Here is a 15,811-nt window from a genome sequence, read left to right as displayed (position 1 = left end):
GCCTCCCGCATTCAAGCAATTCACCTGCCCCAGCCTCCCTAGTAGCTGGGATTACAGGCGCCCACCACCATGCCCGCCTAATTTTTTTATTTTTTCTTGAGACAGAGTCTCTCTCTGTCGCCCAGGCTGGAGTGCAGTGGCGCAATCTCGGCTCACTGCCTCCCGCATTCCAGCAATTCACCTGCCCCAGCCTCCCAAGTAGCTGGGATTACAGGCACGCGCAATCACGCCCGGCTAATTTTTGTATTTTTAGTAGAGACAGGGTTTCACCATGTTGATCTGGCTGCTCTCGAACTCCTGACCTCATGATCTGCCTGCCTCGGCCTCCCAAAGTGGTGGGATTACAGGCTTGAGCCTCTGTGCCTGGCCATTGCAGCAACTTTTAATTCATCTTTAGCTTTTCTTAGAATGTAAACATTTTTCCTGCTGGGAACTTCATCACTGTGAACTTGTAATATTTGACTTCTTGGCCTCATCTCTTCCTCTGATTAGGTACTGCTAAAATGAGCTAATATATTTCCAGCACTTCCCATAGAACACATTAAATTCTGAACCTTATAGGTATCTTAATTTTTTTATGTCATTAGGTGCTATAAAATAATTAGATATAATTTGGAGCCTTTTTTTTTGTTTATGAGTACATTGCATGGTTTGACATTTTCTAAAATAAGTTTGCAAAAAGTCAGAGTATACATATGTAATTTAAAAACAACAACAACAACAAAAAACTATTTGAGAGAACACTTCTTCAGAGTATTGTTTTCAAATGAATCAGGAGTTTTAAAACAGAAGTGTCAATGGAATAAACCATACCAGAAGCATTTTAGTCATTTTGTGGAACATTTAATAGAATCTGAACTTGCAGATATTTCCTAATAATGTTAGTTTATTCCATATGAAAATTTAAATGGTAGTTTTTGCTTAAGATATTTTGCCTTGAGTTTTCTGATAAAATAGAGGAAAAGTGTGGGGTTTTTTTGTGTCTTATGTGTGTCTTAATCTTTTTTCTTTTTTTTTAAGGGTTTTTTTTTGAGATGGAGTCTCACTCTGTCTCCCAGTCTGGAGTGCAGTGGCGCAATCTTGGCACTCCAACCTCCGCCTCCTGGGTTCAGGCAATTCTCCTGCCACAGCCTCCCAAGTAGCTGGGATTACAGGAGTCCACCACCATACCTGGCAAATTTTTGTATTTTTAGTAGAGATGGTGTTTCACCATGTTGTCCAGACTGGTCTCAAACTTCTGACCTGGTGATCCGCCTGCCTCAGCCTCCCAAAGTGCTAGGATTACAGGCGTGAGCCACCACGCCCAGCCTGTATGTGTTAATCTTTTATCTTTTTTTTTTTCTTTCCATTTTTCTGAAAGTATTTTAAATGTGTATAAAATGTTTTCTCTACTGGCCGGGCGCAGTGGCTCGATCCTAGCACTTTGGGAGGCCGAGGTGGGCGAATTGCCTGAGCTCAGGAGTTCAAGACCAGCCTGGGCAGCAGGGTGAAACTCACCCTTCTCTACTAAAATACAAAAAATTAGCCAGGCATGGTGGTATGTGCCTGTACTCCAGCTACTGGGGAAGCTGAAGCAGGAGAATCGCTTGAACGTTGGAGGTGGAGGTGGCAGTGAGCTGAGATCATGCCACACTGCACTCCAGCCTGGGTGACAGAGCGAGACTCCATCTCAAAAAAATAAATAAATAAAATGAAATGTTTTCTTTATATTTATAGTTTTGATAGTAAAACTCATTTTTGGTATACAGTTATTCTGACTCAGAATGGTTTTGTGTGTATCAAATAGCTGCATGAATTGAGAAAATATTCAAATATCTTACTTTTAAGACTACTATTTAAGACTCTTCGATAAAATTTGGTAGTTTTACATTTTGTTTTGTATTGTTTTTTAAAATAAACTAAGGCCAGGCGCGGTGGCTCATGCCTCTAATCCCAGCACTTTGGGAGGCCGAGGTAGGTGGATCATTTGAGGTCAGGAGTTTGAGACCAGCCTGGCCAACATGGTAAAACCTCATAACCACTAAAAATACAAAAATTTGCTGGCATGGTGACTTGCACCTGTAATCCCAGCTACTCGGGAGACTGAGGCAGGAGGATCACTTGAACCTGGGTGAGGTGGAGTTTGCAGTGAGCTGAGATGGTGCTACTGCACTCCAGCCTGCCTGACAATAAATAAATCATAAATAAAATAAGCCAAAGCTGATGTTTTTTTACTATTTGTTTCAATAAAGGCATGTTTCTCGTTTTAGTTTGGTTTTTCATAAAGTAATACGATTCATAAAATGTGAACCTTAACTATCTGCAGATGCATTGTTCTGGGTTGGCATGGCATCCTGATATTGCTACTCAGATGGTCCTTGCCTCCGAGGATGACCGGTTACCAGTGATCCAGATGTGGGATCTTCGATTTGCTTCCTCTCCACTTCGTGTCCTGGAAAACCATGCCAGGTATCATGCTGCTATTCCAAAGAACTTGATTTGTTTATTTTCTGAACATGTTGGTGATGTTTTTGTGGCCAGAAATACACCATAGGACATAGGAACTTTTTTTCTTTTAGACAGAGTTTTGCTGTGTCACTAAGGCTGGAGTGCAGTGGCAAGATCTCGGTTCACTGCAACCTCTGCCTCCCAAATTCAAATGATTCTCCTGCCTGAGCCTCCTGAGTAGCTGGGATTACATGCATGCACCACTACGCTCAGCTGATTTTTATAGTTTTAGTAGATACGGGGTTTCACCATGTTGGCCAGGCTGGTCTCGAACTTCTGACCTCAAGTGATCCGCCCACCTTTGCCTCCCAAAGTGGTGGGATTACAGGCATGAGCCACTGTGCCTGGCTACCATAGGTACTTAATGTTTATATCAGTTTTGAGTCAGTGCTAAAATTGGTTTTGTTATCCATTGTTTTGCCTAAAGTCACAGTTTCTGAATTAAGGACTTACTGCAGTTAGATTTCATGCCCTTCCATAGGTAAAACATTTCACCGTACCTAAGTTACGTGTGTGTGTGTGTGTGTGTGTGTGTGTGTGTGTGTATGCATGTATAATCCCAATATAATTTTTATACAATTGGGATAATTTGTGCATATAGTTAGATAACTTTTTTCGTTAATCATGAATACTTTATAATGAGGTAAGAAGTTGATTTTCACAAAATGATAAGTATACTTTTCAGATGGGGTCTTGCTGATTTGCCCAGGATAGAGCCACCATAGCTCACTGTAGCCATGAGCCTCTGGGCTTAAGTAATCCTCCTGCCTCAGCTTCATGAGTATGGCTGGAACTACAGGCACATGCCACCATAACTGACTAATTTTCAAATTTTTTGGTAGAGACAGTGTCGTTATATTGCCCAGGTTGGTTTTGAACTCCTGGCCTCAAACAATCCTCCTGCCTTGGCCTCCCAAAGTGTACAGAATAATTTTTATCTACATATTTTCTCATTGAAAGGTGGTCTGTAATTTATTGTGAAATAGTCTGTTGGGCATTTGTTTTCACTTTTTCGCTATCATACACTGTACTATATTGAACATCTATGTCTTTGTAATGATCAGATAGCATATACGTTACTAAGTTGCCTCTGAAAATATTGCATTTATTTTATTTTTACTTCTTTTTTGGTTTGTTTTTCTTTTTTTATTTTATCTTATTTTTGAGATGGAGTCTCACTCACTCTGTTGCCCAGGCTGAAGTGCAGTGGCACGATCTCAGCTCACTGCAACCTCCACCTCCCAGGTTCAGGTGATTCTCCTGCCTCAGTCTCCTGAGTAGCTGGGATTACAGGTGTGAGCCAACGTGCCCGGTATTGAAACTCTTGCATTTAATTGTATTTCTGTTAACAATGTGTGAATCTCCAAAGCCTAGGCAGAAATAATTGAGATTTGGTTTTCTTAAGATTAAAAATTTCCTTATTCCTATATGTTTTTTATAGGGGGATTTTGGCAATTGCTTGGAGCATGGCGGATCCTGAATTGTTACTGAGCTGTGGAAAAGATGCTAAGATTCTCTGCTCCAATCCAAACACAGGAGAGGTATGGGGAGGAAATGTTTCTCAACCTTGTAGTCCTTGTAGTATGTTACTTCTGGCTACATAAGAAATTTTCTATGTGGATTCTTTAGTGAATTACTATGTGAAAAGTATGTGGAGGTGTGTGTGCAGTGTTTATTTGGCTGCAATTTTATCAGGAACATAATCTAAGCTCAGCTTTTTAACCAGAAAAATCAGTAATTGAAATAGTATATTTTAAACTAGTAATCATCCCCTCCTCATTTCCAATAATGTATTTATTACCTAGACTCAGAAATACTTTGATTTATTTCACATGTGGTTTATGGGAATCAGTATCTTCGATGTAGGATTGTTCAAGGTTTGCATCTTTTGTCTGCTTTACCGTTCCTGAGGATCCTGTTTCACTTCTGGAAATTGGTAGATACAGTTTTCCAGTCTCTCTTCTGAATGATAAAGCAAGAATATAAATTATAGCTTTTATATTTTTACCTTTTTTATGTGAAGGTAGATTATTGCTAGTGCTTATGTAGTTTGATAGAATGCTAATAAAAATAGTGTCTTAAGTTTTCATCTATATTGTTAAAATTAAAACAAGCCCTTTAGTTATTTGGTTTCTGGTTTAAGAGTCGTGGATGTAACAATATAAAATATAGAATCATTAACATTAGGGGAGACGAGAAAAAAATTAATAAATTTTACTGCATATCATTTGTAGGATGAGTAACAAAAATCTTAATTTTACACTGTGCCTTGCCAAGTAAATTCAAAATTCATGGAACTTACTATTCTGTCATCATTTTCTCTGTTATATAATTTAATTAGATGAATTTTTGCCTGTGATTAGTTGTGTGTGCTTGGACTTTGAAGGAAGAGACTTTTAGTACATGCTACAACTAAAAAATTGGATTTTGTTCAAATACAAGTAAGGAATAGATAAATGATCTAAGTTTTATCAAACCGCATATCTTTTGAAACAAAATAAATACCAAAGACACAAGCAGGCTGAATACCTTTTCAATTAATTCTATTTTTTAATAAAATGAAACATTTTAAATGTCACATGGGCCAGGTGTGGTGGCTCACGCCTGTAATCTCAGCCTTTTAGGAGGCCAAGGCTGGCTGGCAAAACCCCATCTCCATAACAAATACAAAAATTAGCTGGCTGTGGTGGCTTGTTCTGTGGTCCCAGCCACTTGGGAGGCTGAGGTGGGAGGATTGCTTGAGCCCAGGAGGTCAAGACTCCAGTGAGCTGTGATTGCGCCACTGCACTCCAACCTAGTCATCAGTGTGAGACCCTGTCTCAAAAATGAAAAAAAGAAAAAGGAAAAAAAAAAAGTCACATGAAGCCAGAGTTAAGTTCATTTGACTTATCATAAAGTCCTAAGGTGTTGCTTCTATGAATAGCGGTTAACCACCATACTAACTTTGAGTTCACAACAAGCATTACATTGTAAAGCTTTCGTATAAGCCATTTTCTATTTTTTTTTTTTATTACTATTACTATTTTTTTGTCAGGATCTTGCTCTGTCTCCCAATGCAGTGGCACCATGACAGAGCACTCAAACCTTGACCTCCCAGGCTCAGTCAGATAGCAGGGACTACAGGGACTCAGCCTCCCAGATAGCAGGGACTACAGGCATGTACCATCATGCCTGGCCAAGTTTTTGTATTTTTTTGTAGAGATGGGGTTTCGCCATGTTCCCCGTGCTGGTCTTGAACTCCTGGGCTCAAGCAGTCTGCCCACCTCAGCCTCCCAAAGTGCTAGGATTATAGGCGTGAACCACCACGACCAGCCTCATATAGGTCATTTTCTATAGTTCTTTCTCTGTCATTTTCTTTCTAAAGGAAGCTGATAATGCCGAATTCTGTTAGGATTCTGCAGTGATAGGAAGGGTGTGTACAGTACATGTTTCTCTCGTGATTAAAAGTCAAATTTCTTGGTGAATTCTTCCTTCTCAAGATTGATTTTAAAATTTGATCCTCAAGTAACCTAAATATGGTGGTTGTTTGGGTCTTACCAGACAAAAACAATTGGACAGGACATCACTTATCTTTTAGAGTTTAAAAAGTTGGCTCTAGGCCAGGAGCGGTGGTTCACGCCTGTAATCCCAGCACTTTGGGAGACCAAGGCGGGTGGATCACTTGAGGTCAGCAGTTCAAGACAAGCCTGGCCAATGTGGTGAAACCCCGTGTCTGTTAAAAATACAAAAGTTGGGCTGGGCGCAGTGGCTCAAGCCTGTAATCCCAGCACTTTGGGAGGCCGAGGCGGGTGGATCACGAGGTCAGGAGATCGAGACCATCCTGGCTAACATGGTGAAACCCCGTCTCTACTAAAAATACAAAAATTAGCCGGGCGTTGTGGTGGGCGACTGTAGTCCCAGCTACTCTGGAGGCTGAGGCAGGAGAATGGCGTGAACCCAGGAGGCGGAGCTTGCACTGAGCCCAGATTACCACTGCACTCCAGCCTGGGCGACAGAGTGAGACTCCATCTCAAAAAAAAAATACAAAAGTTAGCCGGGCATGATGGCGGGTGCCTGTAATCCCAGCTACTTGGGAGGCTGAGGCAGGAGAATTGCTTGAGCCCAGGAGGTGGAGGTTGCAGTGAGCTGAGGTCGCTGCCACTGCGCTCCAGCCTGGGCGACAGAGCGAGACCCTGTCGCAAAAAATAAAAAAAAAAAAGGTGACTCTAATAGAGTGTGCTGGTCTTTCAAATGCATCCACTATTTTGAACACAGAAAAACCTCAGTTTTTAAAATGTGTTTATTCAAATCCGATTGAAATTTTAAGTCACATTCCTGTTAATCAAAATAGGTCATCATAATGAATCATTCTTGTACTTTAAAAAATCTTAGTATTCTTTTTCCTGGCTACAGATACTTTCTACAAAAAATTGTTCAATTTAGCTATACTTGTTGACCACGTTCATTCAGGTGTTTTGGTTGCGAAGTGGCCATACTGAAGGGGTGACCTGCCCCTCCACACCTGTGGGCGTTTCTTGTTAAGTGAAAGGAGAGACTTGAGGAAAAGAAATAAGACACAGAGACAAAGTATAGAGAAAGAAAAAGTGGGCCCAGGGGACCAGCGCTCAGCATACAGAGGACCCATGCAGGCACCGGTCTCTGAATTCCTTCCGTATTTATTGATCATTATCTTTACCTTCTTAGAAAAAGGGAAGTGACAGGATAATAGGATCATGGTAGAGAGAAGGTCAGCAGTAAGACGTATGAATAAAGATCTCTGTGACGCGAATAAGTTTAAGGAAAAGTGCTGTGCCTTGATATGCATATGCAAACATCTCCATAAACCTTTTTAGTGCATAAAGAGCAGCATTGCCGCTAGCACGTCCCACTTTCAGCCCTAAGGCGGTTTTCTCCTTTCTCAGTAAATGGAACATACAATCGGGTTTTACACCGAGATGTTCCATTGCCCAGGGACGGGCAGCAGACAGATGCTTTTCTCTATCTCAACTGCCAAGAGGCCTTCTTTCCTCTTATACTAGTCCTCCTCAGCACAGACCACGGGTGTCAGGCTGGGGGACGATCAGGTCTTTCCCTTCCCACGAGGCCATATTTCAGACTATCACATGAGGAGAAACCTTGAACAATACGTAGCTTTCGTAGGCAGAGGTCCCTGCGACCTTTGCCAGTGTACGTGTCCCTGGGTACTTGAGATTAAGAGAATGGTGATGACTTTTCACAAGCATACTGCCTTCGGGCACTTGTTTAACAAAGCACACCCTGCACAGCCCAAAATCCGCTAAACCTTGAGTCACCACAGCACATGTCTCTTGCAAGGACAAGGTTGGGGGTAGGGTCACAGATTAACAGCATCTCAAATACAGAACAAAATGGAGTCTCTTATGTCTACTTCTTTCTGTAGAGACACAGTAACAGTCTGATCTCTCTTTCTTTTCCCCTCATTTCCCCCTTTTCTTTTCAACAAAACCACCATTGTCATCATGGCTCGTTCTCCATGGTCGCTGTCTCTTTGGAACTGTTGGGTATACCTGCAGACTAACAGCAGACAGAACAGGCACACAAGGATTAATATGAAATTTACGATAGTCATACTTCAGATGGTTTTAACCAAAGTGACAGAGTTAAGATTTGCAAGGCCATCAGCACCTCCTGCAGTTGCCTCAGTTTCTGGTACCAACACAGAGATCACATACTTCACAAAGTAATAACAAGTGGAGGCAGGATGAGATCACTGACCACAGGATGGTGTTAAAATTAAAATTAAAATTGCATTGTCATTGATAACATCTTATCAGGAAACAGGGTTTGAGAGCAGGCAGCCTGTCTGACCAAACTTTATTAGGTGGGAATTTTCTCATCCTAATAAGCCTGGGAGCGCTACAGGAGACTGGGGCTTATTTCATCCCTTCGGCTTCGACCTTAAAAGACAGCACACCTTGAGGGGGTCATTTATAGGCCTACCCTCAGAGCGCATTCTCTTTCTCAGGGATGTCCGTTGCTGAAAAAAAGAATTCAACGTTATTTCTCCTATTTGCTTTTAAAAAGAGGAGAAATATGGCTCTGTTCTGTCTGGCTCACCGGCGGCCAGTTCAAGGTTACCTCCCTTGTTCTCTGAATATCGCTGTTATCCTGTTCTTTTTTCAAGATGCCCAGATTTCATATTGTTCAAACACACATGCTCTACAAACGATTTGTGCAGTTAACACAGTCATCACAGGGTCCTGAGGTGACATACATCCTCCTCAGCTTACAAAGAAGATGATGGGATTAAGAGATTAAAGATAGACATAGGAAATTATAAAAGCATTAATTTGGGGAACTAATAAGTGTCCTTGAAATCTTCACATTTTATGTTTTTCTGCCGTGGCTTCAACCAGTCCCTTCGTTCAGGGTCCCTGACTTCCTGCACGTCTTTTCTTCTGATATCACCACCTTGTTCATCTTGTGAGTCAGTGGTGCTCGATTGTGGTGTTTCCGTCTCCATGGAGGCACTTTTCTTGCCATCTCCAATGGGTTCATTGTAGAACTTCAAATGTTTAGTGGGTATCCAAACAGGAAGCTGATTTTCTCCTGGTGAAATACAAGCAAAACCTCTTCCCCAGGTTATCACCTTCCCTATTTCTCCCATGTCTTATTTTTGTTGTCTTTCCACCAAATCAGTTTTCTTTCATGTGGGCTGTTCTTTTTGCCAGTAAGGTGTTGTTCAGCAGAAGTAGTAGTCTGATTTCTATAAATGTTTAAAAAATTTAAAGTATAGAGTGCTAGATTAAGTTGCATCTGAGGAGTGGTACATTCCTTACTGTCTCCCCCTTCTTTTTGTTTAATTAACTGAGTTTTGAGTGTTCTAATGGCCTGTCCTTGGGAATTAGAAGGAATTCCTGTTGTATGTGTAATTTTCCACTAATTGAAGAATTTTTGGAAAGCTTTACTACAATATCCTGGTCCATTGTCAGTTTTAATTTTTTTTGGAACTCCCATTACAGCAAAACAAGATAATGAATGTTTTTGTTTTTTTTGGTTTTTTTTTTTGAGGCAGAGTCTCGCTCTGTCGCCCAGGCTGGAGTGCTGTGGCCGGATCTCAGCTCACTGCAAGCTCCGCCCCCTGGGTTCACGCCATTCTCCTGCCTCAGCCTCCCGAGTAGCTGGGATTATAGGTGCCCGCCACCTCACCCGGCTAGTTTTTTGTATTTTTTAGTAGAGACGGGGTTTCACCGTGTTAGCCAGGATGGTCTCGATCTCCTGACCTCGTGATCCACCTGCCTCGGCCTCCCAAAGTGCTGGGATTACAGGCTTGAGCCACCGCGCCCGGCCGATAATGAATATTTTTTTAACATGGGAAGTACTTTCTCCTGTCTGGCAGGTTGCCCATATGAAATGTGAATAAGTATCAACTGTGACATGAACATATGATAATTTTCCAAATGAAGGTACATGTGTAGCATCCATTTGCCATAATGTGTTAGGACACAGACCTCTGGGATTAACTCCTGCCTCTTGAGTGGGCAGGTGTAGTACTTGACACTGGGTGCAGTGTTGTACAATATCTTTTGCCTGTTTCCATGTGACATCAAATTTGTTTTTTAACCCTGCTGCATTTACATGAGTCAAAGCATGAAGTTCTTGTGCTTTTATGAATGCAGAGGATACCAGTAAGTCAGCTTGTTCATTTGCTTTAGTTAAAGGTCCTGGTAAATTAGTGTATGCTCGAATATGAGTAATATAAAATGGGAAATTCCTTTTTCTTACAGTTTGTTGTAATAAATTGAACAGCGGGTTTAACTGATCATCCATGCTGTATTTAATTAGAGCTGTCTCAACATCCCTTGTAGCCTGTACTACATATACAGAATCTGATACAATATTAACAGGTTGATTAAAACCTTGTAACACTGTAATGACTGCAACCAACTCTGCCCTTTGAGCCGATTGATACTGAGTTTTGAGCGGCATCTTGAAGCCTTGCTACAAAATCAGGGTAAGGCTCTTTTAGAGCCTTGTCTTATTGTATTGAAGGAGGGGCAGGCGGTTTCTGGGTCTTGGATTTTCTCCCAGGCCCTAAGGCGGATAGCCCTAATTTGCTCAATGGCCTCATTTGGCATTATTACTTGTTGACTAGCAGTGCTCCAATTCTGACCTGTTTCTAATACTTGATCTACATCTATGTTAATTGGAGGATTGGCAGTCCTATTTCTTCGGACCTGTTCTTGTGCCCCATCAATCCACCAAGTCTTAAATTGTAAAAATTAAGAAGGTGAGAGTGATGATTTTGCCAGAATCTCCCGATCATAAGGAATGAGTCTATGTCCATGAGCAATGGAATCTAATAATGTTCTCACATAAGGAGAGTGGGGTCCATACTGTTTTACTCCCTCTTTCATTTCTTTTAGCATTTTTATAGAAAAGGACTCATATCTGGCTTCAGCTATGAGAGGCTCTCTCTCGGGCCCCTGCTCCAGGTGGTCTTGATTCTAATATTACTGGGAATTGCCACGCTTCAATATCTCCTTGTTTTCTTGCCTCATCAATAATTTTATGTAATGCACTACCCTGTCCACTAGGCGGTGCTGTAGGATTAAGTCTCATGGTGGGCGGCTGAGGCTATAGCGCCCTGCCCTGTGGCGCTGGAAACATTCCTGGCTGTCCATACGGATTTTCTGGGGGCAGCCGATACTGAAGTTCGGCTGGCAGCCAGTATTGATAGGCTACTGGTGGCTGGGTCTTATTTTCTACTGGCTGATATTGTGGACACTGTATTTGGATTGGCATTGCCATGACAGAGACTCTATCTTTTTCTATTTGATCTTCTTTTGGAGTTTGTACTTGTTTAACCTGCATTTGAGGTTGTAAAGTTACAGGCATCTGAGCTGCTGTAAGAGGAGTTGGCCATTGTGGTTTAGACTCTGATGACTCTGCTAATTCTGGACCTTTTTCTTCTAATTTTAGTATTTCAGGATATATCACCTCCTGTAATTGATTATCGTCAACATTTTGCATTGACCAAGCCGTTACCGGCTCTGCTACACATTTATAATGTGCACTTTCTGTTCTTTTCTGGGATTCTATCCCTGCCTCTTTTTGACAATCTACCGCACAGCTTTCAGGGACATAAGAAACTGAAACGCTATCTTCTTCTGTTTGAAACGGTTCTAAAGCTACTTTAATAATGACCCAATCATTCCATACTGTAAGTGGGATGATTTTACCTTCCCTGCTTGCTTGTTTTAATTCTTCGCCAATTTTTTCCCAGTCTTTTAGATCTAAAGTTCCCTGTTCCGGAAACCATGGGCAAAACTGTTCTATTGTTTGGAATAGCGTATTAGATTTTTGGTAGAGACTTTAATTTTTAAGAGAATTTTAATAAAGCTGAGATAAGAGGCATATTTACTTTTAGTTTGCACCATTGTTACCCTAGGTTCTTCCGAGTGCACAAGCTTACTGCAAGGCTGACTGTTAACGTACTCGGGAGTCTCTCATCGACTTGTCCTCAATGACCATGCTCGAGCGTACCTTCACCTTAGAGAAAAGCACCCACTTTGGGCACCAGATGAAGGGGTGGCCTGCCCCTCCACACCTGTGGGCGCTTCTTGTTAGGTGGAATGAGAGACTTGAGAAAAGAAATGAGACAAAGTGACAAAGTATAGAGAAAGAAAAAGTGGGCCCAGAGCATACAGAGGACCCATGCCGGCACCAGTCTCTGAGTTCCCTCAGTATTTATTGAGTCACTACAGCACATGTCTCTTGCAAGGACAAGGTTGGGGGTAGGGTCACAGATTAACAGCATCTCAAATACAGAACAAAATGGAGTCTCATGTCTACTTCTTTCTATATAGACACAGTAACAGTCTGATCTCTCTTTCTTTTCCCCACACCATACCATTTTCTGAGTGTTGTTGTTTGTTTTTTGTTGGCCTAGGTGTTATATGAACTTCCCACCAACACACAGTGGTGCTTCGATATTCAGTGGTGTCCCCGAAATCCTGCTGTCTTATCAGCTGCTTCATTTGATGGGCGTATCAGTGTTTATTCTATCATGGGAGGAAGCACAGACGGTTTAAGACAGAAACAAGTTGACAAGGTAATAGGAAGTGTTAAAGTTTTCTATTATAATGCCTGAAAAAAGTACGTGTTGTGTAATATTTTGAAATGACTTCACTGATTAACAGTGCTGGTTAATTGGACAATTGTGATTAAAAAATTTTTTGGATATGACTGGAAAAAAATGAAAGTTTGTGTATGGTCAGATTCTCATGTTATTAATCTTTTTTAGCTTTCATCATCTTTTGGGAATCTTGATCCCTTTGGCACAGGACAGCCCCTTCCTCCATTACAAATTCCACAGCAGACTGCTCAGCATAGTATAGTGCTGCCTCTGAAGAAGCCGCCCAAGTGGATTCGAAGGCCTGTTGGTGCTTCTTTTTCAGTAGGTGGATTTTGTTTTTATGGTCCATAGTCACAAAGGACTTTTTATACCAAAGTGTTGTTACAGGATCCCTCTGATGGAAGAAGTCGGGGTTTAAGTTGAGATTTGAGATGTATTTGTGGGTATTTCCTCATTCAAAATGGTTTCTCTGAAAAACTGGAACCTACTCTTTTTTTTCCCTTTTTTAAAAATCATGGTAAAATATACATAAAATTTATCATTGTATCCATTTTCAAATGTACAGTTCAGTGGCATTAAGTACATTTACGTTGTTGTTGTGTAGCCAACACTCTATGTTCCTCCCCCCGGCTTTTTTTTTAAATTTTTTTTTATTTGAGACAGAGTCTTGCTCTATTGCCCAGGATGGAGTGCAGTGGCGCAATCTCGGCTCACTGCAACCTCTGCCTCCTGGGTTTGAGCAATTCTCCTACCTCAGCCTCCTGAGTAGCTGGAATTACAGGTGCATGCCACCACACCTGGCTAATTTTTGTATTTTTAGTAGAGATGTGGTTTTACCATGTTGACTGGGGCTGGTCTCGAACTCCTGACCTCAGGTGATCCATCCGCCTCGGCCTCCCAAAGTGCTGGGATTACAGGCATGAGTCACTGCACCAGGCCCTCCTCCCTTTTTTAAAAATATGTCTTCCTTCTCTCTCTCTCTCTGTCTCTGTCTCTCTAGCTCCTTACCTTGCTCCCTCCCTCCCTTCCTTTTTTTTTTTCTTTTCTCTTCTCTTCTCTTTTCTTTTCTTTTCTTTTCACAGGGAGTGCCCTCCCTCCTCTTCATCCTTTTAGCTTTCTTTTTTAATTGTCAGCTTTTTTTATTGTAAAAAATGCGTAATATAAAATTTACTGTCTTAACCATTTTAAATATACACTACAACGATTTTTAAATATATACTACAGTAGTGTTAACTATATACACGTTGTTGTGCAACAGATCTCTAGAACTTTTTCATCTTGCAAAACTGAAACTCTGTGCCCTTGAACAACAGCTCCCCGTTTCCTCTTTCCCTTGAATCCCTGGTAACCACATTCTACTTTGTTGCTAGGAGTTTTACTACTTTAAATTACTCATATAAATGGAATCATGCAGTACTTGTCTTTTTGTGGCTGGCTTATTTTACTTAGCTTAATGTCCTCAAGGTTTATTTGTGTTGTAGCATGACAGAATTTACTTCTTTTTACAGGCCAAATAATATTGCATTGTATATATATACCACTTTTTTTTTATCTTTTCATTTGATGGTCATTTTGGTTGCTTCCATCTTTTGGCTATTGTGAATAAATGCTGTGGTGAACATGGGTTTGTAATTATCATTTTGGGATCCTGTTTTCAGTTTTTTGGGACATATACCCAGAAGTGGGATTGCTGGATCATATGATGGTTCTATTTTTAAGTTTTTGAAGAACGTCCATACCGTTTTATAGCAGCTTTACCATTTTACATTCTCACTAATAGTGCACAAGGGTTCTAGTTTTTCCACATCCTCTCTAGCACTTTTTGTTTGTTTGTTTGTTTCTTCCTTTTACATTGCTGATACTTTGCCTAATTCTTTCACGCCAGACTTCTAATAGCTTGAGTGCATATTTGTTGCTTGTCTTTTTCCTCTCTAATCTTTACTACATATTCCAAGATTAATCTTCCTAAAATAGACCTTCGAATATGTTTTCTGTCACTCGTAAGTCTGTTCTTTGGGTCTGCTTAATCTTCTCATCATCCTATCTGGTCTTCTGTATCTGGGTGGATCACTTGAGGTTTGGAGTTCAAGACCAGCCTGGCCACCATGGTAAAACCCTGTCTACTAAAAATACAAAAATTAGCCAGGCATGTGGCTGGCACCTGTAATCCCAGCTACTCAGGAGGCTGAGGCAGGAGAATCACTTGAACCCAGGAAGCAGAGGTTGTAGTGTTTGCACTCCAGCCTGGGTGACTAAGAGTGAAACTCTGTCTCAAAAAAAAAAAAAAAAAAAAGTACATTTCATCTAGAACAGAAATTGAAGTGATGTGGCGCATGAGAGGTGGTATCAACTAATTTCATCCAGATTATCTGTTTAGGCCACTTTATAAGCACTTTTCTTGGCCATATCCTCGGGTTAACACTGAGTTTGTTCATTCTCTCTTTTATAGTTTGGAGGCAAACTGGTTACGTTTGAGAATGTTAGAATGCCTTCTCATCAGGGAGCTGAGCAGCAGCAGCAGCAGCACCATGTGTTCATTAGTCAGGTTGTAACAGAAAAGGAGTTCCTCAGCCGATCAGACCAACTTCAGCAGGCTGTGCAGTCACAAGGATTTATCAATTATTGCCAAAAAAAAATTGATGCCTCTCAGACTGAATTTGAGAAAAATGTGTGGTCCTTTTTGAAGGTAAAGTTGCTATTTAAAGCTGTATTATTTCATTATCTGCAAATGTAACTGTTCCATTATATTCTAAATCTGTCTTCCTTTAAAGAATTGAAAAAGTGATTTCAGCAATTCATCATGAAATTAAGAAGCCTTATAAAGAGCATACAACCTGTGTCCAGAGTTTTTTCTTCTCTACTTTGAAAAGAGTAATACGAAATACATTTTTAATAAGAAAACAAAAATAGATCTGTTTAGAGGAGAGAGACATAGTCAGCATACCTATTTTGAAGATTAGTACATAGAGTTTACTATAATGAAAACATAGAATATTTAATATCTATATTAGATCTAGTTAAGGAAAATGGAAAAAGAGGAAGAGGAATAGAGGAGAGAGGTTGGAGGCATTTTTCCTTTTACTTTAAGAGGAGTTAGAATAGAATAACAAATAGAATTTCCTTGTTGGTCATTTTGCCTGCACTGGAATGTCTATTTCTTTATACAGTACTGATTTTTCAAGTAAAGCAGTCTTGAATACGGTAGGTTAAAGTCTAAAATTAAAGAAT

At 40.7% G+C, this 15,811-nt stretch overlaps 1 protein-coding gene across 1 annotated transcript in view; it reads left to right on the top strand.

Annotated features, from left to right (window-relative positions):
• SEC31A (SEC31 homolog A (S. cerevisiae)) overlaps positions 1-15,811 on the top strand; it is an 83,349-nt gene that overhangs the window by 17,973 nt on the left and 49,565 nt on the right. The window contains exons 7-11 of the mRNA XM_011941799.1: positions 2,306-2,448; positions 3,929-4,028; positions 12,398-12,559; positions 12,752-12,904; positions 15,033-15,269. Of these exons, the coding sequence (XP_011797189.1) occupies positions 2,306-2,448; positions 3,929-4,028; positions 12,398-12,559; positions 12,752-12,904; positions 15,033-15,269 (795 nt within the window). The remainder of the gene's footprint in view (positions 1-2,305; positions 2,449-3,928; positions 4,029-12,397; positions 12,560-12,751; positions 12,905-15,032; positions 15,270-15,811) is intronic.

The sequence above is a fragment of the Colobus angolensis genome, unplaced genomic scaffold (assembly GCF_000951035.1).
Source record: "Colobus angolensis palliatus isolate OR3802 unplaced genomic scaffold, Cang.pa_1.0 Scaffold200, whole genome shotgun sequence".
NCBI lineage: Eukaryota > Metazoa > Chordata > Mammalia > Primates > Cercopithecidae > Colobus > Colobus angolensis.
Note: the sequence above shows the minus strand (reverse complement) of the source record. Positions and strands in the feature narration are given on the sequence as shown.